This window comes from Alligator mississippiensis, chromosome 1 (assembly GCF_030867095.1).
Source record: "Alligator mississippiensis isolate rAllMis1 chromosome 1, rAllMis1, whole genome shotgun sequence".
Classification (NCBI taxonomy): domain Eukaryota; kingdom Metazoa; phylum Chordata; order Crocodylia; family Alligatoridae; genus Alligator; species Alligator mississippiensis.
Window position 1 is genome coordinate 328,132,391 of NC_081824.1, and position 27,213 is coordinate 328,159,603.

The following is a 27,213-nucleotide window of genomic DNA, read 5'->3' on the forward strand; positions in this document are numbered from 1 at the left end:
CTTCTTCTCCGCTCCAGTCTGCTCACTTCAGACATTCCATATATTTTCTTATGGTTATTGGCCTTGTACTCAAGTATTAGACAAATGTGGACTTCTTTTTAGCTGGTAGCACCAGCCACCATGAATTCTGCTACTACCTCAGTTTATTCTTGTACTGATGGACATAGGATAACTAACCAAAAGCTGTCTTTTTGGATAAATTCATGACACCATATAATTGGTGCTTCAGTTTGGCCATCTTTGCAGAAAAGAAGCTGAAGTCTCCATATTATGAGAAAATACTGTTTTTAACATTCACCACAAATGAAACACAAAACTAGTACAAAACGGACACTATTTGGGGGTATGAGGAAATGAAGGTTTGAGGGAAGAGGACTTTCACAATGGTTTCCTATGGATTTGTCAAGGGGTATGAGAGATTTTGCCAATGAAAAGGAATGGAAAAGTTGTACTTGCAAAACCAGTACTGTACCTCATGGAACTTCTCAAGATCTTCATAAGATAGCTCCTGGCCACATGAACGTCATTTTCAGATGGCATTTTCTGTGCTATCATATCCACCACCACTTTCATCTTCCTGAGCAGCCAAGCAAGGAGAGGAACAGACTGTGCTGAGTTGGGATCCGAGGCAAACCAAGTGGAGAATTTTAGGCTTTCTTTCACATCATTCGTGTGTGTGTGTGTGTGTGTGTATATATGCGTGCGCATGTATGCTTTCTTGAAGATTCTTTTAGCCATGTACTTGGATTTAATTCAATTGGTCTAAGAATAAAATAGCCTCAGTGATCTTCTTTAGGATGTATTGTATACCTTCACAAAAAGTATGATTAGGAATGAATCTATTACATATAGCCAAAAACCAACTCTTATTCAAGCCTTTCACTGTTTCACTATTCAGTTATATTTACCACTTCCTGTACTCCAAGAAAACAAGTTCTCTACCAACAAATTCAAAGGCTACAAATTAATCAGGGGAGGGGTGAGGAGGGAAGCAGCAAGGAATAGGGGATACTCTGTTTACCAGGTCGACCCTGGGGATTACTAGGAACAACGGCTATAAACTGACAGAGAGCAGATTTAGATTAGACTTTAGGAAAAAATTCTTCACGGTGAGGGTTGCCAAAATCTGGAATGGGCTTCCAAGGGAGGTGGTGCTCTCCCCTACCCTGAAGGTCTTTAAGAAGAGACTGGACAAGCACCCCAGTGCTCTTTCCTGCCCAGGGCAGGGGGTCGGGTTCGACGATCTACTGAGGTCCCTTCCAACCCTAAAAATCTATGAAATCTATAACAAACAACAATGCACTATGAATGAATTCCAAACCTTCAGTATAAATAGGCAGGAGGGATAGCAAGAGAAAAGATTAAAAACCAGTATTAAAAGACAGAATATTTTGCAGGCAGCTCAAGTTGCACAGAATCTATGTTCTATTACAATGCTGCTGTATTAACTCCGAGTGACAGAATGAGAACACCTGAATATGCAATCCAGGAAACCAGAACAGAGTTAATGGAAGCATTAATAAAGGAATTTAACTGAGAGCTCTATCAGTGCTTTGAGGGAAAAAGGAAAAAGAGCTGCTGCTATCAGCTGCCTTTCAGGACAGCTGAAAGGGAAAAAGAACTGATAAGCTTTGATGATGCACAATATAAGAGAAAAACAATTTTCCGTTGACTATAAACATTTTAATTTCCATTAGTGAACTCAAATTACATATATATGAAAACTGAATTACACCGAAATAGCCTCTCCCATTCAACTTGTACAGCAGAATCTACCTTATTAATATCACTTCAATTGCTCTATAGAATTAAACAATGGGAGACAAACCTTGAATCTCAGAAGTTAGGAGCTTAGGATTTCAGAAGTATTGCACTTAGACTACCAAAAGGGAGAATAAGATGCAAACCATACATAAAAAGATGGAAAAATATTTCCTAGGCTAAAAAACAAAACTAAACAGACATCCACCTTCAGCTTTCTCTGTGCAAAATGAAGTTTATATTCTACCTAAAGGGACTTTTATTATCTTTAAATTTTCCCTCAGCCTGAAGAAGAGTGCATGTACCCAAAAGCTTGCAAAGATTTTTTTCTGTGATTTTTTAGTTGGTTTAATAAAAGGTATCATCTCTGAACCAAGAATTTTAAAGAGTTTTGCATTTCTAAATCAGACTAACAAATTTATTTGTAAATGGCAACAAGGAACGCCTACACATCATCTAGCTACTCAAGAAGAGCTGAAGTTTCAGATAAACTGAACTCTGACTAAATTTGCCAATTCTGGCCTTAGACATGCTGTTGTAGCTTTATTGACACTTTTATAGCACTTCAACAAACTGCGTGTTTATACAAAAACGAGTGCTACGAAGATGGTGGATCTGCCACAAAAAACAGTTTTAAACTGTTTTAAACTGTTAGGGTGCTTTGAAATCCTTTTAAGGATTTCATGGGGAATCATGCAATGTAAGCTGCATAAACATGATTCACAAGATAAAGCCAGAGACTTCAAGTAGGAATGCACAGTGTTAAAACCACTCTGACCTGCTGTAGTCTTTCAAAGTTCTTTGCAACAGAAGACTTGCTCTATCATTTTCCTATAGTAAAAAAATGAATGAAAACTTATGAACTGGCATTTTCTGACACACTGAAATTTGATAAGAGTGGTCAGTTACTAGAGGATTTCAAAAGTATAACACTAGAAAGGGCACTTTGCACAGAAATTACATGAATGGAGATCTAGTAATGCATCTGAGAGTATATATTGAGAACATCAAGATTCTGTCTCATCAAACCCACTCTATTTCTTTGGAAAGCAGTGGAATTCTACTGTCAGTATGATGTAATTAGATAAATCTGCTCCAATTTTTTTATTCTAAAAGGTTATTTTCTATTGCATATCATTTTGCCAAAATTTACCCTGTTGACTACAATCTGATGAGTTTGTTTTCAGCTTATGATTTAAGAACAGTGTCAGGAAAAACAACTCAGCAATTTTCAAGTGATGAGGGATTCAGGGGGAAAAAACAGTATGCAATATAAAAGAAATACTACATTTAAAAAACACCCCAGGAAACACAATTCTTCCACCTCAGAAAAAGATATCAGAAACCTGTGATAAGAGCTATTTAAAGCATTACGTATACATGGACTAAAGAAAGATGATGGTACACATAACCATAAGTACCTACAATAAAATCAAGTGTCAATACAACACATATGCAGGGAAGAGGGGATCAATTTTCATGTCTTTATAAAATAAGAAATGAAGGAAAACTCTCTCTTTTCAAGGCTTACTTAAAAGGGAGAGGCCAGTGGCTGCTTTTGGAATGAAATTTCTCCCTCTACTGGCTTTTAAACAGTAGTAGCATATTCTAAAGCATGTATTCTCAAAGGCTAGACATAGATGCCAAATGAAGCAGATCACCTGTGCCGTGATGTGTTGCAACACAGTTAATCCACTTCATTCAGTACCCCATGTTCTGCCTACCGATGGTGTGGGACAAGGGGCTGTGTGTTTTCCCAGGGCTTGAGGGGCCAGGTCCTGCATACCCTGGAAATTCCCAAGCAGGATCACTACCACTGAATCCTGAGAGCACCTGCTCAGCTTTCCACACTTACCCAGATGCATCACCGGAGAGCCGATGGGGCAGGTATGGGTAAGTGGGGAAAGTCTGGGTTTCCTTGCTTACCCAGATCTGCCCCTTCGATCTCCAGGGACGCATCTGAGTAAGTGGAGAAAGTGGTGCTTTCCCTGCTCACCCAGATCTGCTCCCCTGGGGCAGGTCTCAATAAGTAGGGCCCCACGTGGAGGCATAGGACATTGGAGATTCCCTGGGTCCTTTACGTGTACTCTGGGACCTGCATGGGACTTCCTCACTTAAGGAAACTGCCCCTGAAAATCACAGGTGGGCTTTTGTAAGTGGGAAACCCTGACTTCCCTGCTTAGAGGCACCTCAAGATTCCCCAGGGTGCCTCTGTCAGCACAGAAAAGTGGGCAGGTGGTCCAGGGGCTTGAGGAGCCCTCATGCTACCCAGAGCACCTGCCTGGGACTGGAGAGTGTGGGCAGCTCAGACTGCCTGCAGTCTCCCACTACAGGACTAATAGATGTCTACCACAATAAAGTAGAATAATATATTATTACCTTTTGTTGTGCCACTGATTTTCCTCTGATGTGACACAACAAAGAGTAGGGATGTCGATATTTGCTCAATTTTTTACGGCAGCACAAATGAGACATTGGGCAATATCTATTTCTATCCAAGGGGTCATGTTGTTTGCCATCCTAGCCAGAATAAGCAAGAACCGATGACTAACTGTTGTACACACAGGGACAGATTTAAGTGGAGTCTTTAGGCATGTCTACACAAGATGCTGAATGTGCAGAAGCACATGCTTACTTTGCCTAGCACGAGGGCTCTCAATCTTAGCCAAGTTTCAGCACTGCTCTAATACAAATAAACAAGACCAACATCTGCAGCTCTTCTCCCTGATGCAGAACTCAAATGTTTAATAGTAAAACCACCAATGTGAACCATAAAAAAGTAATATTCAGACAAGTCAATATCATCCTTGAAAATAGTTCAGACAAAAGGATTCCTTATGAAAAAAAATCATCCCAGTAATCTTATCTATCATGTTCACACCATACTGCAAATTTAAGATTTCATGATTTATGGTCATAGAGGGGTGACATTCTTTCCTGTTCCCTCAAACCGCAATAAATAATTTCATATTGACAAATGGATTCTGTCTCTTTTACTCCTCCTCTCCGACCCACTTTTAAAATATAGCCATTTGTCATATAGATACATTGATCCAAACATGCAAAAATTGTCATATTTTGCAAACCTTTAGGTAGCGAAAACCATCTTCCAAACATTTACCTTTTCATTGTTTTCAGTTCATCCCTGCCTTGCGTTTAGTAGACGGAGATGGAATGGTAGATAATATAATGACAATGTCCCAAAGAGTACAATTACAAGTACATGGGAAACAAAATCTTGACAGGACCTAATTATCTACAAGTCATTTATTCTTAAATCTATAATACTATAAATTGACCTCTTAGCCTTTTGTCTACTTGAAACTAACAGATGCAATTATTTATAAGTACCTTAGATAACCTTGCAATTATTTATTGCATTTATTTATAAGTACTTTAGATATGTTAGAAAGCAAAGGTTTCCCATTTCTATCCAAAATCCTTAGTGGTGCAATCACCTGCCCTGATAAGGACAGGATTCCCTGATAGGAATCACCTGCCCTGATGATAAGGGATGAAAAAAAAATGCTATCTGTTATTTCAGAACTGAAAATGGCTCTTACCCCAGTGGTATATACACATGATTGTAACAATACACAGACAGATCATACTGGCAGACTAGAAGTGAGTTTTGTAAGATGAAGCTAAACTTAACTGCTGAAGATTTCTAGAATTGAACTAGATTATCAACAACTATTATTCTCCAGAGTAAGTATGTGAAAAATGACAAACATGAATCTGGCATGCTACTAACATCCTCTGGGCTTGAATGGAAGGCAGCTAGTTTGCACCTCAGCTTTTGTTTCAAACCTCTAGTTCAGGGGCAGGCAAAATATGGTTTGCAGGCTAGATCTGGCCCATGGGGCCTCTCCATAAACCCTCTATAAACCCTAGCCCTCGTTGCCCCTCTGCAAGCCGGCTCCTCCATGGAGGAAGTGCAGCTCTGATTGCTAAGCAGTGCCACCCCCCAACCCCAGCCTCTCCTGACTTGCCCCAGGCCCAGCCTGGGGGTGTTAGAGACAAGGAGCCTCTGTCTGGGAGAAGCTTTTCTTGGCCACCCTATGGCTGTTCCCCAGCCTCCCTGCCTAGAAATGCAGGTAAGCGCCCCACTGGGCAGGGGTTAGGGACTCCCACTGGGGGAAACAGGGTGGGAGTGCAGGGAGCCATGTGCTGTGGGGCCGGGCTTGGCTGTCTCCACACTCTGTAGGAGCGCAGGAACCATGTGCTATGGGGCCTGGGGAGGGTTGCCTCTGCACGCTGCCACCACCTGTGGCTAGGGACTGGGGTGGCAGCACAGGGAGCTGTGTACTATGGGGTCAGGCAGGGCTGGCCCCTCTTGCTGCCACCACATGCAGCTTCAGGGACTCCAAGAATGCCTGCCCCCCACCCCCCACCATACACCCCAGCCCCCACCATACCCCCAAACACACCCCTACACACACAATATGTAAGTGTAAGACTATTTTGAATTATTATATAATCACCTCCAGATACACTAGGCAAACGCACATAAATCAGGACAAAAATAGTTTTAAAAAGAAAATTAAAATAAGTTATAGTAGATGTTTGATTTTTTAATACATGATTTGGTTTTCTTTTTCCAGTTTCAAGATGGCAACCCCTCCCCACCCTAAAGGATTACTTCTGGGGTAAGGGGAAGGACTTCCAGCGACAAAGGTCAGGGGGCAGGGCGGGATTTCTGAACCCAAGATGACAACCAAGTGGCAGTGTACCTGTCAAGGGGCAGGGCTACCCCAACAGCCCTCAATAGCAGACCCAAACTTAAGTGGCCTTGCAGCTGAAATAATTACCCACCCCTGCTCTAGTTCTTACAACCAGTCACAGCATAAAACCCATTTACTTACTAGAACATAACCTTCTCTTGTGGATAGCACTGCCCTTTTTATATTTTGGAAATACTTCATACAACACACTTGTTTAAAATGTGATAAACTATGAAGGAAAACTAATCACTGTCTGCTTTTTATAAGAAAACTACATTCCAACTCAGACAGCTGAGCCCTGCAGAATACATCCATTTCTCTAGTGGCAGATGCATTAGTCACAGACACCCAGCCAAAGAAAAATCAAACCAAAACCCAGAAGACAATAAATAAAAACAAAACAAACAAACAGAGGAGACCTCCAAAGGAGGAGTACAGAACCACCCATCCTAGCCTTTAAACAGGTATTGAACCTTGCCAACCTTGTCACCAAAAGTAAACTTCCTATGGCCCAAGGTACGTGGTCCAGACCATGCCAAAACCTGCCAACACATCTCCACCACTCCCACAACAATTACACCCCACAACAGAACCATCACTATTCCTGGATCTTACACCTGCACCTCCAGAAATGTAATACATCTCATCCAGTGCACTAAATGCCCTGATGGAAAATATGTAGGAGAAACCAAAAAACAACTGTGTACCTGAATGAACGCACACTGAAAATCTACTATCAAAGAAAAAAAATACCCTATTACCTGTAGGGGCACATTTCTCACAGGACAACCATTCTCTTTCCAGTGTCTCATTTCTAATCCTCAAAGGGAATTTACAAAACACTTTTTGTAGATAAGCCTATGAACTTCACTTCATAAATCTACTGGATACAAAACATCACAGACTAAAAATAGACTTTGGATTTATGGCTCATTAAAACCTGCCTGCCAACTGATAACCCCAGGTAACCTCTCTACATTTTACCAGCTACATTCTAACACCAGGCCAACATTGCCCCCCTTCCCTATCCCCCACTAACCTGTCTTAAACCTATTAACTCACATCCCCTTTGATCTTCCCTGCCACACATTTGCATTTTCACAGACCTGCATTTTGCATATTGGCTTAAGTTTATACTCAACCCAGGAAAGCACATAAACATCAGCAGACTCTTCCCTATGTCTGAAGAAGGGTGTTTGTGCCCAAAAGCTTGTAAAGAACATTTTTTCAATGCCATCTATTTAGTTGGTCCAATAAAAGATACCACATTTACCCAAAGAACCTTGTCTGTACACATACCTATGCACATACTTAATAGTTAACTGTGGCAGCTGAACACAAGCTGGAGATCTCAAAAGGCAGCAACAGCAGGGAAATCTAAAATGTGTCCCCCAACATTATGAATATTATCTTCACTTTTAATTAAACCAAGCCAAATCAAACAGAACCCCTTCCCCATAATAGTAATACAGTAGTAAGGTTGTAAAATAAACTTAAAAACCCCAGGAAATTCCAGAAGGCTTTCTGACAACATTAACTTAGTTATGTTGTTCAATCTGCATATTTTATATTAAGCCTACATAGAGGAAAGAATAAATAGTGAGTTAAAATTTAACACAGAAAGTGAAAAGAAAACACAATATATGCACAACATTACTAAGATAATGTTGCTGGAAGAACTTTAATTTCTTAAATTTCCTGAGTCATGAGAGTTTGACATTAAACCTTATTCTTGCACAAGGCTGGAAATTTACCATTTTTAAAAAGGGAAACTTACTCTTTTTTGAACCTCATCAAGGCTGAAGAGATTTACTATTTTAGGCTTTTCAATAGTTCTGACCATCATATCTAATTTTCTTAATCTCACCTTCACTACCCGCAAGCTAATACCACCAAACCACTGGGTACAGACCATGTTAGAGGTTAGGTCTCTGAAAGTTATGAAGAGATAGCAAGAGCAAGAGATTTTTTAAACCTTTATAATATATATATTAAAAACAAAAAGGTGAAAGTGCAAAAGTGTGTGGCCCTCTTAGGAGCCGAATATGAAATACTTGTCAGAAAAAAAACACACTCATATCACCAGAGACTGAAATCCCCTCCCCCAAAAGCCCTTCATGGGGTTGTACATTTATAAACTAGCTGGCCATCTTCCATCTTGCAGAGTACCCCTCAATAGTCCAGCGTAGCACAAACTGGGCCACTTTTTGTTGCATGGTAAAATGTACAAACTCAAATGAAATGGAAGCTTAGAGAAGGAAGTCAAAGAGTTGGAGGGTGTCATCAAAAATGGCCGCTGTTAACTGATTTTTGTGTCTGTTTAAGGTCACCTATCTTGGCCTGGTCCAGTATGAAATTGTCTAGACAGATCATGCACTCCTTGGTTGCTCAGTACAGGATATAGAAAAGGTACACGGTCTCAGAGAAGTCCAAGTCCAGTACACTTAAGAGGTGCCAACTGGAACAAAAGTGCCTGCAGCCAGCGGGTAGTACAGAAAGGCAGACTGCTTCCTCCTCGCAAAAAGGGCAGGGAACCAACACCATTGGGTTTAAATGGTAGACAAAAAAGATGCCAAGGGATAGGAATTTGTGCAGGAGATGCCACTGGAGGTCACCAGTTCTCTTGGCAATGGCAGCTTGTATAGGGTGTGCCAGGCAGGGTAGGTTTGCTCCAGCATTCCTGTGGCTAGGCATTGCCTCCAGGTCATGTCAGGGTGAGTAGTGAGGACATGGGTGTGATGCACTATGACTGTTCACATATGCAGTGCCATTCTAGACAGGAAGGACCTGAAAGCAGATCCCACCACTGTTCTTGCTGGCCACACGTGCTGGCCAAAACCCTCCTCAGCCACACGTGCCGGCCAGCCCAAAGCATGCAGGGGGGGATGTGAGGTGGAAGAAAAGTAGTAAGGTACTGTGTCAGGGAAATAGACAGCAAAGGGGATGGCCTGTCTAGTAAGCTGCCATTAGAGAGAGCTCACTGTGCATGGAGATGGTCCTCTCCATAGATGGTGTTGCTTCTGTGGAGGGCAACCTTCTTTAGTCAATAGGCAGGAAATAAAGTGGACATAGCACAGGTCCAGTGGGAAGCCAAATCCAGAGCGTTTGGCCATGGCACTACACTTTGTAACTACAACTACAGTCAGAATTCCAAAGTGGTCTCCAGTCCAACTTTTGGTCATGCCTAGATGCTGGTTAACTTCCCAGTTTAGAGCCAAATATTTAGGCAGGTAGGGGCATTATCACTGCAAAGGAGAATGGGCTAAATACACATTAGGTAGAATAACAAGAATAGCCTGGATTCACCTCACCAAAGTAAAATATCAGTGATTTGAGGGGAGATGAAAAGGTACTAAACCAGTTTCAGGAGATTCAGCCATGAAACTACTGTGTTAAAAAATCCAGTTAACTCATTTTTTAATAGCTTGTTTTTTTAAACCCACTTTAACTCCTAATATAAGCTCTTTTTCACTTTTCCTAACTGCTTTAAAGAGGCAGATTATTTTTCTTTCCTGCCTGATTTATGAAGGTATATTAATAAAGTTAATGGGAGGGGAAATTAAGCAAAAGATAAATCACTTCAGGATCACTAAAGGGTGGTAAACAAAGTATTCATTTCTTATGTATTGTGTGTGAGAGAAAGAGGCCTGTTCCCTGTCAAATTCTGCCATTCTCTCTAGATATGTTCCATGGGTCTGTGTTATAACAGTAAGCACTTCAGCTTAAAATGTAGACACTGAATCCAGAGCCTTGAGAAAGCTACAGAATTTGAATAATTTTGGCTGTTAAGTGCACTCATATTACAATCAAAATTAAGATGGCTATACAATAACCAATTGCCTTGAAATAGCTGTACCAACAGAATGTGTAAACCTGTGTTCAATGCCTCCTTCTGCCACTAAAACATTTTAGAAATAAAACTGAAAAGCAAAATCAGTTCAGAATACCACCTCACATACCTAATGCAATACCCTATGCCACTGTGCTTTGGCAGCTCTTGCAGTAAGTTTTTTTGAGTCTGGCAAAATAAATTTTGAGAGCTAAAATTGAAACCTCTGCCAGTATAAAGTAAAAGGTTCCAAGTGACAGAAACAGTCAGAAATTATCTAAGTAATTTCCCAAGGCCAGTTTGACTAAATCAGCTGATGGAGTACAGAAAAAAAGCTGCGATAAATAATGCAAGCAGTAGGAGTGTTGTCTAAAAGAAGCAACAGTGTTCAGCAGCATTTCCTGTGAATGAGCAGGTTAGTCAATAAAAGGTCAGAAGTTGTCCTGAGCCTAGATCAGGGTGTGCTGGTTACTGAGGCCAATGGAACACACAGTGTAGCCAGCAGCACTCCCAACAAACTTTGGCTCTCCAGCCCAACGACCAGGTGCCCATTTACAGCTGGGCCATCTTAGTGTGCCCCTGCACTCAGACCAAACACCTTAGCCATTCTGCTAATAGGCCCCATGAGTAATTTAGTAACGGATTTTATTCTAATCACCGTATCGCTCTCAAAGATTATTTATGGATTTATTTACTCAGTTTATATGCTGTCCTTCCCAAGAAAGACTCAGAGTCATTTAATATAAGAAAACAGAATAATGTATAAAATGGAAAAATAAACAAGAAAATAAAAAACTGCCTTTCTACCAGTGCAGATTCTGGATGGCCATTAAGTAAAGCTTCTGCGGGTAGTCTGACTGTAGGGCACTATACTATGTAAACAGTGGCTTAGCTATACTCCAAAAACTAGGGCTGTATGAAATTTCAGTGGCTGTTTTGTTTAGTTTCGGATTCAGAAGTTTCGGCGGTTGAAACACTGAATCCGAAATAGCTCTGAAACAGAACAGGCCATCCAAAGCATTTCTGAAATTTTCTGAGCGAGATCACACACAGCATCAGGGAGATGCTTGCTCTGGATGGCCATCCCTTCTCCCTAGTTGAGCAGCCAGGGTTCAAGTGGCTCATGGTGCTCGTGGCCCCATCCTACCAAGTGCCCACATGCACCAACTTCAGCAGGACAGTGGCACCCTCCCTGTATGAGGCACACAGGGAGTACTTGAGGGAGGAACTGCGCAAGGTAGGTCTGCAGGTAGCCTTGGTGGAGATCATGCCTACCTCTCCCTCACAGGACAATCAGTCATGGGTTCTCCTGCAAGCCATGAGGTGATGGATGAGTCTCACATGGCAATGGAGATCAAGGAGGCAGTGAACCGTACGGTGCAGGGGTGGTTCATTGGGCAGGGTGAGCTCACCCACAGGTTCATGGTCACTGACAACTGGACAAATATATGGTCACGGTGGTCCATTTCCATTTTCACTGACTGGCTTTCTTGCCTGCATTGCATGCCAGCCTCTGGCTTCTTTACTATTGCTTCCATCCAGGAACAGCATACACACACACACCCCAACTAGATGCTTTCTCAGCCTGACAAAGTGTTTTTAAATCCAAAAGCCTGCAAAGAAGAATTTCTGCAACTATTCAGTTGGTCTAATAGAAGATCATACAAGTGACACAAGTTTTGCTTTCAGCAGTTTGAGGTGCAGTTTCAAGGAAACCCCCGCACCACTCTGCCTGAAACCAGGCAGGCCTCCCTCATGCCCGCACAAGGGCCTATGTATGTGGCAGGACAGGTGCTAATGAGGGTGGCCATTTAATGCCCTGCTCTCAGAGCCAGAAGCAGCAGTTTAGTTTCTCACCAGCCAGCAGAGCAAGAACATCTCCCTGCTGAGCTCTTGTGCCAGGAAGAACTTGGAGGTATAAGGGCTGGGGCTATATGGGGAGGAAGAGGCCCCACATCATCCTGGGCCTTAAAACTGCACTCTTCCAGGGTAGGGAGGTCTGGGTGGGACTGCTGGTGGTGTGGCAGCCCCAGGAAATGCCAGGCCTGCAAATCTCCCTGGTAAAAGGCAGGTAGAAGCAGGAGGCACCTGATAACCTCCAGCTACCGCACAGTCCTAGCTGGGGAAACCCCAGACCTGTAAGATCTTTGAGAGGCCTGAGGCTTACTGGTTGCAGTGGAGTTGTGAGGGTGAGAACAGGGGCTCTACCATCCCTGCAGTTTTCATCCCACTGTACCTTAACTAACACACACACACGCACACACACACACACACGCACACACACACGTCACGAGTTTTGCTTGTCAGCACCTTGAGGTGCAGTTTCCCAGAAACCCTTGCGCACCTATCTCCTTGAAACTTGGCAGGCATCATGGTCTCTGAAGGGGCTAGCATCCCTGCAAGCTTCATCTGAATCAGGCAAGAAATGACAAAGCTATAGGCAGCTTTGTGACTCCCCATTATAGCCTATGGCCGAAACACCATAGAAATTCCGAAACAGTTTTGGCCTAAACGAAATGGGACAGTGATTCGAAACACCAAAATGAATCACTGTCTCTCCAAAACGCCAAATCCAAAGCAAAACAAAGCACAGGCGTTTCACACACCCCTACCAGAAATGTAAGTGAGAGTCACAAGAAACCACTGGATTTAAAACTGTATTTCCTTGAATCCAAGATGAGGATTTCCCCCCTGAAATAACATGAAGAAAAAAAGGCTTTCATCTTGGATTCCAGCAAAATGGGAGAAGAGGGGAAGAGATGGAGAGCCAGCTGCTGCATCTCTGGCCCTGGCTCCCACCTGGGTTCAGGGATGCAGATATTGACCCCACCCTACCTTCTCCACCTTTGCTCACTGCTTACTACCTAGCTCCGGCAGGTCTTCAGCCTAGGACAGAGCACCTGGCCCTGTCTAGTAACACCACAATAGGTGTATTGTGGAAGTGGCAGCTCCAGCCAGACCCCAGAAACGGAGCCCCGGATACAGCAGCTACCACCACAGCTGCTTCCAGACCAGATTGGGGCCGGAGCAACCACATGCTCCATGCCCAGGTTGGAGTGCGCTTGTCAGAACCAGAGAGTAAGTGGTGGGCAAAGGAGGGAAGGTGGGGAGAGCAGATGGGGGAGAGGGGGGCAAGTAATGGGAGGGGGCAGGGGGAAGATGCTGGGGACAGGCAAGCAGCAGGAGAGTCAGGCTGCTCAACTCTCTCAGTACCTGACCCCCACCCTTCTAATCTCCCTTACCATCTAACCTATCTCCCTGCCACTACTTTCCCTACCAATTTAATCCTCAATTATTAGATTTTATACATGGAAAAATCTAACACATTTATACATTTTCTGTGTATAGAATATAATAATCGGGGGTGGGTGGGGGAGGGGGTAATCTTAAATTCAGAGTCATCTTGGGCTTGGCTAAATGAAGTAGATATTTCTACTTGTAATCTGTAGAGTTACCATAATTTCTTAGGAAAGTGTCTATTCCTTAATGTGTGTTCCATAAAGTTCCATATATATTCCATGTACAAACACACATACACGTACATGCATACTGGTGTATATGTGTACGTGTGTGTACATGTTCCATAGAGTTCCTATAACTATTAAAATATATATAGCACATATTAAGATATTTATTATATCTATATATATCCTTTAAATAACAGACAACTGCATGGATAACAAACAGAAATGTCCATTTATATAAAAGGCAAACTTTTCCCTAGAATAGGACAAAGCTACTATTTTTTTTTTTAATCTGGTTACCCTTCCCAAAATATATTCTCTCCTGCTTTCATTGTATACTGTACTGCCCCATTACAATGGTATACACTTGAGCCCTCCTTAGGCTAGAAACAATTTTATGAGGGGTACTATCAACATAAGAAAGATATCCAAGGGTGGAACAGAACACTGCTCCCCATAAAGCAGAATGAAAGATTTCTTACACAACAGTCTTAGAAAGGACACCACTTGATTAAGTGACTGACTCAAAGACATGCAACTGTAATGCACAAAAGCTGCAGTCATGAACAAAGATGAAGAGGGAAGGAAAACACTACAACTGAAAAGCACTAAATATTTATCATAGAATTAGAGAAATAGGACTGGAAGGGACCTTGAGAGGCCATCTAGTCCCACCCCCTGCCAGTGATTATCCCTACCTGCACCATCCTATACAAATCCATAATCTAACCTTTTAGTAAAACTATAGTTAACCCTGACACAACAAAAGACATAACACCTAACCTGCCACACAGGTAAAGCAAGGGAACCATGGTAGACAATGTCCTGCTTCCATAAAACATCATCAATATATGCTTAAGAGATCCCAAGGAGAGGCCTATATACCTCCTGGTATAGAGGAAGGCAATATCCATCACAGTCCATATCAATCTGACCATGGGGTAAAACTCCTTCCTGACCCCAAATATTGCGATCTGTCTGACAGTGAGCTGAGGGACAAGCCCTTCTAGCCAGCAACCATAGGCTTGGAGTCCCAACAGGAACAGTAGCACACTTCAGTCACAATCCCCAGTCTTGGCTTCCGTCAATACCCAAAACCTCTGAGGAGGGCTTAAAAGAAAAATCCTGATACATGTAGCAACAAGGGGGGAGGGCAGGAGGTAGAGGGTGGAATTTTCCCCCAGGCCCATTTGGCAGCCAGCAAAGCCCAGAAACATTGGATATACCCACAGAAGAGCACAAGCACAGCTGTGCCTAGAACAAACTGGAGGCTAATGACAAAAATGACTGTTTTTAACCTAATCAAAAGTCTACTAAAGTCAATAAAAACACTCAGTGCACTTTGGGATCACACCCCATTCTACATTTTATTTATTAGATTCCTACTTTGCCCTTCCCAAGAAAGGCTCAGGGAGGCTTTCAGTAAGACAGAATTCACACATAATGTATATGGATAACATAATACTATATTATATTAACATTTATATATAGTGTTCCGCATTTTTGGTTTTTGTTGTTAAAATAATTCTGGGAATTTTGGGAGGTTTATCTTCCAAACATAAAAACCAGGTTGAAATCGGGATAAAAGGAAGGAAAGAAAAAAAAAATAGTTTAAATTGGGGAAAATAATATGTTCCACGGTGGAAAGGGAGGGAGGAAGGGACTGGAGTAAGCCTGGGACTAGAGAAGGGGTAGGGGAAGTGGTGAGGTGCAGCCTGTCAGCTGCTTCTAGGGCTGCAGCAGGGAGCAAAGTGGTGGGGAACTGTCAGTGGATGCCGGGGCAAGGCTTTTCCCGCTACACATGCCCCTGGAGCACTGGGGGCTGGGGGCCTGCACCAGGCTCTTCCCAGGGGGCGCGTGCCCCAGATCTGCGTGTGGGATCAGAGCAGGATGCCACTGCAGGCTGGGGCTGGCGGCGGCAACGTTTCCAGTGCTTGGCAGCTTGCTCTCGCTGGAGCCTGCTGGTGAAGGCTGGAGCCAGTGGTGGCACTGGGTTCTTCCCAGTGCTTGGGGCAGGTGGCAGCCTGCTTTTGTTCCAGTGGCAGATCCGGGGACATGCGTCCCCAGGAAGAGCCCGGCGCAGCCCCACAGTCTTCCCAGGGTGCGTGTAGCAGCAAGAGCCATGCTCCCTTGCCCTGCACCCACTGATATTCCCCCTGCTTTGCTTCCTGCTGCAGGCCCGGGAGTGTCTGACGGGCTGCGTTGGCGCCTCTCCCCCCTGCTGCAGCAGCTTGTTGCAGGGCTACTTTGGCATTTGGGGGGAGGGGGTAGGGAGGAGTGGCATGTGGTCGTATGTGTGCGTGTTGGGAAGAACACCCGACCCTGGCACCAGCACCTCCTGCCCTACCTGAGGTCAGAGCCAGTTCTGCACCCCTGGGCAGCAGCTCCAGCCCCATGGGAATTTATTACTGAAAATCAGTAAAAACCAAAAATGCAGAACACTAATTATATACATATTATATAATAAGTATAATATACATGTTGCTTATATACAGGATACTAACCTAGCAAGTTGACTGTAAATACTATGGGTCCTGTTCATAAATAAACAAGAAACAACTTCTTCAAAAATGTATCTTCAACTAAGATAAATTTATCATAGCTCTTGTCAGAAGGAAGTTGCAATTAACTTTACTAAAGCAGGGACTTTTCTAACAGCATGCCAGCTCTGTCTCATCACCAGTCAAAAGATACACACAGTCATCCTCAGCCACTGCCCCGCCTCAGCAGCATATGTTCTAGCAGGAAAGAAAGAGGTGATGACATTGTTGCTTAGGAAGAGACATTATCTTGTCAAGCTTACAACCTTTGCCCTCTAAAAGAACTGCCTGACACGCAAGCATTTAAAAGGTGACTAAAATGTCTTTTCATTTTTTTACCCTCCACAGCAGATACTTATTTTTCAAAAGCAGTATTTCCTTTTTGGAATGTTAACGTAAAGAGAAAAAAACAAGGTTTTGGGGGTTTGCTTTTTTTGTTGTCGGTTTTTTGTTTTACTTTATTTCTGGTTGGAACCAAATTTGGCAGCATAATCACCAGCAACATGCTCATTGCCTGTCACAATGCTCTTAAAAAATCCCGTTGAGACTTTGTATAAACTCCTGATTCTTCCGAGATCCTTTCAAGTGCCAGGGAAACCCTTCCCGTGGGTGACATTACTATATCAAAATATTCTGGGAGACCAAACCGTTTCCATGGCTTAGCACTTTACATTTCACAAACCTACTAACCCTCCTCCTCATATTATAGTGAGAATCAGTTATCACATTAGCATCTGCTCACTGGATTAGAAAATGAGCTAAAATCCTTTGCCATCTGCAGAGTTTAAAAAAATATAAGCACCTGTAAACTATTTCAACATACTCCCTTGTCAAACGGGAAATGCTTTATTAACAGCATAAAGAAAACTAAGGTCAGATCACAATGACTGGAGGGAAACATATTTGCAAACAGTAATAAAGAAAAAAAACCCCTTCATTTCCAAATCCTGCATGTTTCTCTTTTCATTACACCTGTTGAATTCATTTGAACAATTTTGTTGATTTAATATGAACAACTATATAAATCAAACAAAATAATATCTTAACCAAAAAAAAAGCCCTAGTTACAAAAAGCTAAGGCGGCACTGCATGGCACTTCTTTTATAGAAAAGCTAATAATAATAAACATGACAACAAAATGCTACCCTTAAAATGCACACAATTTATCAACAATCTATTACAACACTGAAAAGGCTCTAAAGGTAATCCAGGGTTTCTGCTTTTGAGGCCTTTGCAAACTAGCAGAAGAGAATCTGCCCAGGTATAGATTTCACATGTACAGGTACATACCCTCTATCAGAACCAAGATATCGTTTCTCCCAGTCTAGAGTTGCCTAGGTGAAAATACATGGCACATTAGTGCACTTCCTCAATCATTTCCCAAACATCTATGCCTTTGATTAAGGATGTAACATGGCTCCCTGGAACATCTGTGCTAATCAATTCTGTTGGCTTTGGGACTACCTTGTTATGGAATATTCCAAAAAGCAAATTCTGGAAGGGGGGAACGGAAGTAGGGAAGCTTGGTGTTTGATTATGGAAGAATCAATTAAAAAACCCCCAACAAACGTGGTTTAAAATATTGAGTTTACCATTCATCTTCTTGATTGTGTCATGACTGATATTATGGGGATGCAAAATGTAATTTTGTTCTCTATAAAAAGACAGGCTACACTCCAGCTTGAGAAGAAAACCCCTGCAGCCTTATAAGCAAAAGGCTATCCTCCTCTTCCTGTGTTAATCTGTGCCTGTGTGCAAGCTTAGTGGATATAATTAGATTCACAAAGAAGTCTCATTACTGCAAAAACTAAGAGGCTAGCAACAATTGTGATTAGTCATACATAGGATTCTGCTGAACAATTCCTTAAGAATAGTGCTTATAGCACTTGAGAAAAGCTGACAAAAGCCTGGAAAAAAAAATTGAACTACTGCTCTGGGGGAAAATATGCATTACCAATTTAACTGTGATGTTTGAAATTACACTACAGAAGTCTGTATTTTCAGGGACACTTAAAACTAGTTTTTGACTGTATCTTTACACATTCCTAATCTATTCCTTCTTTTTGCAGTTCTCCAGCTGAAAAAAGGTAAAACTACATCAGCAGCCCACTTTGGCTCCAGATCAAGACGCAGAGCTGTAAGCCTGTTGAGCTCCCATGAGCCCAGGGACCCCCAACAGGGCCCCCAAGACCCCCGACAACCCCTAGCCTGCTGGAGGTAAATGGGGTCCTGGTGGGAGGGACCCAGCACAGCTGCAGGGAGGCACCTGAGAGGAGCAGAGGAGGGTCACAGCCCCCCACCCCAGCTCCTACTTGGCCCAGCTCCAGTGCTGCCTGGTGCGTGAGGCAGGGGAAGAAGGGGGCACTCACCTATCCCCTTCTCTGGTGGGGGAGGAACCCCCACCAGCCCTCCAACAGCAGCACAGCACCTGCAGGCCCTACTATGCATGCGCTGAGTTTGAAAGGGCCTGCCAATGGCAGAAGCTGCACTTTAGCGCTGGCTCTGGAGCAAGACACACGGGCATAAGCCCATTGCATCCCCGTGAGCCTCGGGACCCCTAACAGGACTCCCAACAACCCCCAGCTTGGCAGAGGTAAGTGGGGCTGTGGTGGCAGGGACCTAGGACAGCTGCGGGGAGAAATATGTATATACGTTTAATTTTTGTACGTGCTTAAATCTTATTTGCTGTACACTTAGGATTGTTTCTGAAAAGGGATACTAGCTTGAATCTCAACTTTAGTCAGTCAAAAACGATTATATTTTAGATCAAGTGAGTTTGCGCATGGAAAAACAAAACATTACGATTAGTTCATGAAACTGTAAATTCTTTGCTGGTACAAGCATATCCAGAGAAGTTGATTTCATTATGCAGAAAGTTCTGGGATGAATTAAATGTTTTTATTTTTCCTGCAAGCAGTGAATAAGCAGGTAAAAATAAGAAAAGACAAGATGCTGGAAAGATTTTCTAGTTTTTATGTGTAAGATCACTGTATGATAAGCCAAGGTCCAATTGGGATTTTTAAAACATTTTTTCTTATTAATTAAAAACAACCATCAAAATGATGATAAAGCTATGGTCATGTTCAACCCCCCGTGCTCCTGCTTGGCCCAGCCCCATAAGGAGCCATGAGACTAGAGCCTCACAAAAAGAACGTACAAACAAGTGCACTTCTAGGCCCAGCGCGTGAGTTAGTGTGGGAGTTTGCGGGAGGTTCACGAGGCCCTAGGCAAAGGACCTCAAGGGAGCGCTTGGCACAACAGTAGCCAAACTACCACCCATGCAATGGTGGGTGGAACACATTGTACCCTGAGGTTCCCCCCCTGTGGCTGGATCCCTTCCCTCTGGTACTTCTGAGGCCTCCACCCAGACGGAAACCATGGTTCTGGCCTCCATTCAGACAGAGCCCCTGGCTCTCGGCTGTGGGGGTTGTCTGGCATGACTCCAAGCACATGGGATCAGAAGCACAGCAACCTTCCCTTGTGAGGTTTGCTCTGTATTGGAGTCTCTAGAATCCCAGACAGTGGAGCTCCAGACTCCATGCCATCAGAGATGGCAAACAGGGGATTGATTCCTACTGCCAGGCCCTTCACCCCAGGAAAGAAGAGGGAAGACCTACGTCACCTGACAGGACCAGGGAGGCTAAGAGGTACTCCCATACTGTCCATCCAGGGGGCAGGACAAAGGTTGTCTGCAGCCCCCAGGCTCACTGTACCAGATGGGGTGCAGATGTTTTTTTCCTTGATCCTTCCAGTTACAGGTCACGAGCAGAGGAGGGAGAGATGAACTGAGGCAGTAAACAGAAGACTGAGGCACTGGTGCCACCGTGAAGGCTTCAGCTTCTAGGACCACAGTCTGATCTTCAGAGAGCTTCTACTTCACTCCACTGGGGAAGAAACTCGTCTTAGCCAGAATGGCTGACCTGCTCAACCAGGCTTTAAACTAAGCTCACCGGCGGATGAGCAGACAACCACTAAAGCAAGCTCACCAAGCATCAACCACAAAACCAGCAGATTAGGATGCTCAAGGGAATCTACTCCTACCCCAGCCCAGGAACAGAGCTTCTCCATGAGTACAAGGAAGCCTAGGACCTCCAACAGCACACACATCTGCCTGTATACTAATGCCAGAAGTTTGGGAAATAAATAGGAGGAACTGGTTCCTCTGCTAAACTAAAATTACTACAATCTTATAGGGATCACAGAGACCTGGTGGGACTCCTCCTATTACTGGACTACTGGTATAAGTGGCTATACCATGTACAGGAGAGATCATGCTGAAAAGAGGGGTGGGGGGTGTAGCTACCTATATGAAGGAAAGTTGCACATCCCTACAAGCTGAGATTGGCACCCAATGAGGATGACTGGAGACCCTTTGGGTTAGAACACGATGGGAACATAGTGAAGGGGATACAATGGTAGGAATCTGCTACAGACCTCCAAACCAGGAACAAGTGCTTGACCAAGAATTCACCAGGGAATTGGCTGAGGCTGCATGCTCTCAGTGCATGGTCATCATGGGAAACTTCAACTACCCGGACATCTCATGGGATGAGTGCTCGGCCAAGTCTGATCAGTCACAAAGCTTCTTTACATGTGTGGATGAGCTGTACCTGTCTCAAGAAGTTTATGGGCTGATAAGAGGCAAGGCGCTGCTGGACCCGGTACTGGCCAAAGGGGATGATTTAGTCAGTGACCTAAGAATTGAAGGGAAGTTGGGTGACAGTGATCATTGTCAGAGCTGATTTGGATCAGTGCCTCGACACAGTGGAACTTTCCAGCACAAGGCACGGTAAGGCAGGGGAATTCTCGGCATGGTGAAGAGTTCCGGCGGGGATAGAGTTCCCGCTGAGGAAATGCAGATTTGCATAACATGATTGGCCGATGTTAAATTATTCCCACGTGGCGGCTGGCAATTGGCTCGCTAGCCGTATAAAAGGTTAGGGGCGTTTCCGCCCTAGTTGGAGAACTCCGCGATTCCCCCTGGAGTGGAACTCCGGCAGCTTGATCACCTGCCAACGACTCCCTGTCGACAAAGCCTTACAACGTATCCTCCGTGTTGCATGCCCGAGTTAGACCCGAGCTACCCGGTCTACAAGAGCTCCTCGATTAGCGACTAGAGATTAGAATTGTTGCAACTACGATTGAAGTGTGAAGTCACTTCTTGCCTGCGCTGTATACAACTCTACAGTGTAAGTAAAGCCATCTTTGTTTTTCCAACTGATACGTCTCGTCTGTGCCTAATTCCGCTCCGGTGATAGAGAATACCCATCTGCCCGTCACGGGATCGCAGCTGCAACCCCAGCTAGCTTTCCTGAGGATTCCCGATCCTCGGTCCCCCCTCGGCCCCCACAACCATGAGTAGATCACTTTCACCATCCATCGCAAAGCTGGCAAATCAGACAGCAATGCAGTAGTCCTTGACTTTGGGGGCTTGTTCTTGACACCCTGAGAGACCATGATTTCACAGGGAGGGGAGTTCAGGATGAGTGGTTGCTCCTTAAGGAAGCGATCCTAGAAGTAACAAGGGGAGTCCATCCCAACCCATAGGGAAGGTGGTAAAAAGGGTTCAACAACCCCCATGGCTCAAGAGGGAACTCATGGATCTCCTATGTCTAAAAAGAGAGGCATATGAAAGATGGAAGACAGGAAACACCACAAAGGAAGTACTCTTCTGCTGTACTTGTCTGCACCTGCAGGGAGTGAACTAGCAAAGCCAAGGCTGCAGCTGAACTTCATCTGGCTACACAAATCAAGGATAATAAAAAGTCCTTCTTCAGATATGTGGGCAGTCGAAAGAAAAACAAGGGCAACAATGGACCCCTACTTAACCAGCAGGGGTAGCTAACTATTGACACCCAGGAAAAAGTGAATCTGCTTAATGATTACTTTGAATCCGTTTTTCACCAGCCCAAAGGGACCAACCACCCTGCCTAACATGATGCGGGATGACCAGGGTGAGGATAAATATATGCCCACCATTGATGTGGATCTTGTGAGGGAGCATCTTGAGAGGTTGGACCCCCATAAATCAGCTGGTCCAGAGAGGTTGCACCCAGGAATGTTAAAGTAACTAGCAGACATCATAGCATAGCCACTGGCGAGGTTATTAAAAAACTCATGGCACTCAGGCGAAGTAGCCAAAGATTGGAAGAGGGCCAATGTGGTGCCCATCTTCAAGAAAGGGAGGAAAGACAACCCAGGAAACTACAGACCAATCAGTTTGACCTCAAACCCTGGGAAGGTTTTGGAAAACATTATCAAAAAAAACATTCTCGACAGGCTAAAAGAAGGCAATATTCTGAGGGATAGCCATCACAGGTTTGCTGCAGGTAAGTCTTGCTTGACCAATCTCATTTCCTTCTATGACCAGGTGACATATCACCTGGACAAAAGGGAAGAGGTTGATGTCATATATTTGGACTTAAGAAAGCCTTTGACCTGGTGTCCCATGATGTCCTCATGGAAAAACTGGGCAACTGTGGCCTCGACTAACTGAATCAACATGGCACTTGGTGACCAGTGGCATCTTTCAAGACTCCATTCTTGGACCTATACTCTTTAATGTCTTCATAAACAATTGGACACTGGTGTCAAAAGTGGACTGACCAAGTTCGCTGACAACACCAAAATTTTGGGAAGAGTGTCCATACTTGAGGATAGGCTGGTGATCCAGGCTGACCTCAATAGGCTTGCAAGGTGGGTGGATGAAAACCTGATAGCATTCAATACAGAGAAATGCAAGGTGCTCCACCTGGGGAATAAAAACCAACATCACATTTATAGACTTGGCAATGCTACACTCGCTAGCACCATGACCAAAAGAGACTTGGGGTCATGATTGACCACAAGAAGAATACGAGCCACCAATTTGATACCACAGCTGGCCAAGCGAATAAAATTCTGGTTTGCATCTACCAATGCATCTCAATCAAGACCCAGGATGCCATCCTCCCACTGTCCTTGGCCAGGCTGCAGCTGGAGTACTGCACCCAATTCTGGGCTCCACAATTAGGAAGGATGTGGAGAAGCTTGAAAGAGTCCAGAGGAGAGCCGCACACATGAGGCTGGGGCAAGAGAACAGCCCTCATGAAGACAGGCTGATAGCGACGGGAGCCTGAAGAAGCTCAGGCTCAGGGGTGACATGGTGGCAGCCTATAAGTACATAAAGGGTATGTATCAAGATCTGTGGGAAGGTTGGACGATCACCTGTCTGGGGTCTTGTGAACCCAGCATTCATTCCTTCCTATGGCAGGGGGTCAGGCTAGATGATCTGTTCAGGTCCCTCCTGACCCTAGCTACTATGCAACTATGAAACACCCGTTCACCAGAGCACCCCAAGAGATGACAAGGTCCAATGGTCACAAACTCCTGCAAGACCTTTTTTGGCTGGACATAGGGAAAAACTCGTTTACTGTCTGAGCCCCCAAGTCTTGGAACAGACTCCACCCAGAGGTGGTGTAAGCACCTAATCTGGACACTTTCAAGAAACATTTGGACGTTTATCATGCTGGGATCCCTTGACCCTAGCTGACTTCCTATCCCTTGGGCAGGGGGCTGGACCCAATGATCTTACAAGGTCCCTTCCAGCCCTAATGTCTATGAAATCTATGAATCTATGAAAGTAGTCTATAAAAGGAGCCAGTAGTACCTTCCTTACGAGACCCAGTTTCTATCCACTTTAGTCCAGCATTCAGCAACCTTTTTAGGTTGCAGGCCAGAGTGACCCAGTTCAGGTCACGGTGGGTGGTGGAAGGGCAAGCACTAGGACCCAGACATCAGCGCTGCCTTTCTGAACAGGGGCATAGGGAGAGCACCCACAGGCAGTGCTTCTCCCTGCAGTGGCATGAGAAAGTGACTGCTGCGAAAACCTCCCACTGCAAAATGCTGTCCAACTCCATGCCCATGGGTAAGATCAAATGGTTTCATGAGCCAGAGCATTAATTGAAGCACCGTATGCTAGACAAGAGAGATGATAGTACCAGTATATTTGGTGCCAGCTTGGAGTCCTATGCAATTTGGGGCCTATGCTTTTAAGAACAGGGGTGGGCAAATTACAGCATGCAGGTCAGATCCAGCCCATCAGTCGATTGATCTGGCCCATGGCTGCCCCTGTGGTGCTCTGCATGGAGTTGAAACCTGCCTGGGGTAGCTCGTATCATGCTCCAGCCCACACCCAACCTATGCCCACCGACAGCACTGTCCCAGTCCTAGCCAGAGCTCATAGCTTCCCAGTGGGGCTGCTCCCACTGCTGCTGCAACTGGCCAGGTACTATGGAGTGCCACATATGTAAGTGCTCTCTCTGGGTGTGTTTGGGTGCACAGCTCTCTGGGCTGGTATAGTGTGGTGACTTTTACGGAGTACGGTTCAGCTGGTGTGGAGGAACATTTGGGGCCATGACTTCCTTCCCCCTCTGAAAAGCATAGTAGAGGCAGTGGTGCTAGGCTCCCATGAGCTCAGAGGAGTGTAAATTTGCCACAGCAGTTGGCCCTTTAATAGAGGGCAAATGCAACCGGAGACTAAGCAAATTCTTGCACTGAATTTATGATCTGAGATGCACCATGCGGCATCATGAAGCAATGTACAGATTGCTTTCTTTGCTGATTATTAATAAAAAGGACTGTACTGCAAATGCAAATTCTGGAGGTGGGGGACCAGCTGCTGGTGGAGCTATTGTGCAACTTACTGCAGGTTGTTCAGCTCTCCTGTAGTCCTTTCACAGGCAAAGCTCCAGTGCATGCAACATACCCATAAGGACAGGACAAGATGGCAAATAAAAACAGACAACATGCCTGCTTTTACTTATTTTGGCATTTAGTAAATTGGAAGAAAGCCTACACACCAAATTATTTACATTTAAATATAAATAAAAAGTTGAATCAACTATTAAAAAGAAAAATGTTATTGGAGTCTCAGCTTTGTGAAGTATACTGCCCTGCCGTAAGGTAGAATTTTCAAGCGTTCGTGCTGACTATAAATATAACTGGTTTTTTGAAGATGTAGATTCTAAGACATTCTTTGGACTTTTCTGCATAATTTGTGCTTGTGTTTTCATTGTATGTTTTGATTAAGTATTTATAAGCTTCTTCAATAAACAGGATACCGGTGGAAAAAGCTTCTAACATTGCCTTTGTTGCCAAAAATGTAGGCACAGAGCAGGAAAACAAACTAAGGTCTAATATTGAAATTTGCCCTTTTAGAAAGACACAGAAATGATTATTTCATTTTAGAAACTGCCCAACGATAGGCTTCTAGCAAAAAGAAAAAAGTCCATACTGGATCAGACAACAGGTCCATCTGGCGCAATGTCTTCTCTTTACCATGACACAGAATGGATGCTAAGGGAAAGAGTATGTATGCAGTGCCCATCCAGACTAATCCTCTTCCTTCACAGCTTTTAGCACAGAAGCCTAGGAAGTTCTAATCTGGAGGTTGCATCTCTCCAGCAATAGAATACAGGTTCACACAAAGCCACTGGGTCACAATGGGTTCTAACATTTTCAGGAAAAACAAGTACATACACATATGACCCATCACTAATCATAAGAAGAGTGACTAGTGCAGATCTTTTAGAGTGGTGAACTGGGTGTTTGCAACCTGGCTGCACCATAGGCCACCATTCCTCTTCGGTAGTGAAGGAGGTGGCCGCTAATGTTGGGGGTGGAGGGGGGAGAGGGGAAGAGGAGAGCAGAGCAGGGAGGACTGCCAAGTGGATCAGTAGCATGGTGTAGGGCCAGAAAATGGACACAACTGTTTGAGCTGCTTCTGCCCCTCATTCTCTGTGCCACGGCCTAGATCCAGTCACTTTAGGGGCCAGATCAAGGCCACATGCCATAGGTTGAGTAGACATTAGTTGATGTTTCATCAAGGATTAAAAATCAAGTGAGGCATTAAAAAGTCTCAAGTATATCAGGTGGATCTAGGGACTAGGACAGGTAAGACTTAGGTGTCTCCAGGTTAGGCACTACAAAGTCTAAATATTAGGTAGTCTCTAAATCAGAATCCCAAGCCAAAGTTAGGTGCCTAGATTCCCTATGCACTACATGGAGAGAACCAGGCACTTCAGAAGCGTGATCCTGCATGTTAAATCCTCCATGTTGAATCTACCTCAAGGAAGTGCTTATCATGGGGTTTCCCTGAAATGTAACACTTTTCTTTAGCTTGGGAGTCAGTGATACAAGGGAAGTGCTTCTGCTTCCTTGGGATCCATTACTCAAAGTTCTCTCTGAGGATAGGCACTTACATTAGACTTGCATCTAGCTTACTGCAAGAGGGCACTGACACTGCTTTGGGATCATCTGGAATGGAAGCACCCAGGGTTGCTGTACTTTGGGCTGGACTCATCAAAAAGGGAGCTACTAGCATATTTAGGCAGTTGCTAAGCAGGGGTCTCTTTGGGTCACAGTTTTAGGTCCAGGTATTTAATATTTAATTAAGTATTGCTTTAGGCATCTAAGGGTTTTTGGATCTGACTCTAAATGGTATAAATATTCTTCTGTCAAAGAAAATACTTACTACTACTATGGGCTTTACAGGGGCAATTACCAAAGACAGTTGGGGTTATTAAGACATTTTTCTTCCATCAGAATATACTCATTTGGCACAACTAGAACTTTTTGCAAGAAAAGTATCAATTTCAGCAAATCTCCAAATTAAAAAGATTTTGAAAAAAAAGTTTTAAAATATCCTCAATATTGCATGTAAGTATTTGTTAATGAATTTTTTGGGGGAGTAAACACAGCTTTCCGTTTTGAAATATGGACCCAATTCCAAATTTTAGGTTAATTAATTTTGGAAAAAGTGTTGTGGTCTTTACTTTTTGTCCTAATTTAGGATGGGAGGCAGAGAAGCGTTCAAAATCTTGAAAATTCTTAAGGTCAGGAAAATTGTTTCCCAC

At 43.9% G+C, this 27,213-nt stretch overlaps 1 protein-coding gene across 4 annotated transcripts in view; it reads right to left on the reverse strand.

The window, feature by feature from the left end:
• The window catches only part of SHROOM2 (shroom family member 2), a 227,115-nt gene that overhangs the window by 76,525 nt on the left and 123,377 nt on the right, over positions 1-27,213 (reverse strand). The window contains exon 1 of one of the 4 annotated variants that reach the window (XM_019495017.2): positions 473-604. The exons of the other annotated variants lie outside the window; for them this stretch is intronic. Coding sequence (XP_019350562.1) covers positions 473-573 — 101 coding nt within the window. The 5' untranslated portion in view covers positions 574-604. Of the gene's footprint in view, positions 1-472; positions 605-27,213 lie in introns of those variants that run through there. 4 annotated transcript variants of the gene reach the window in all.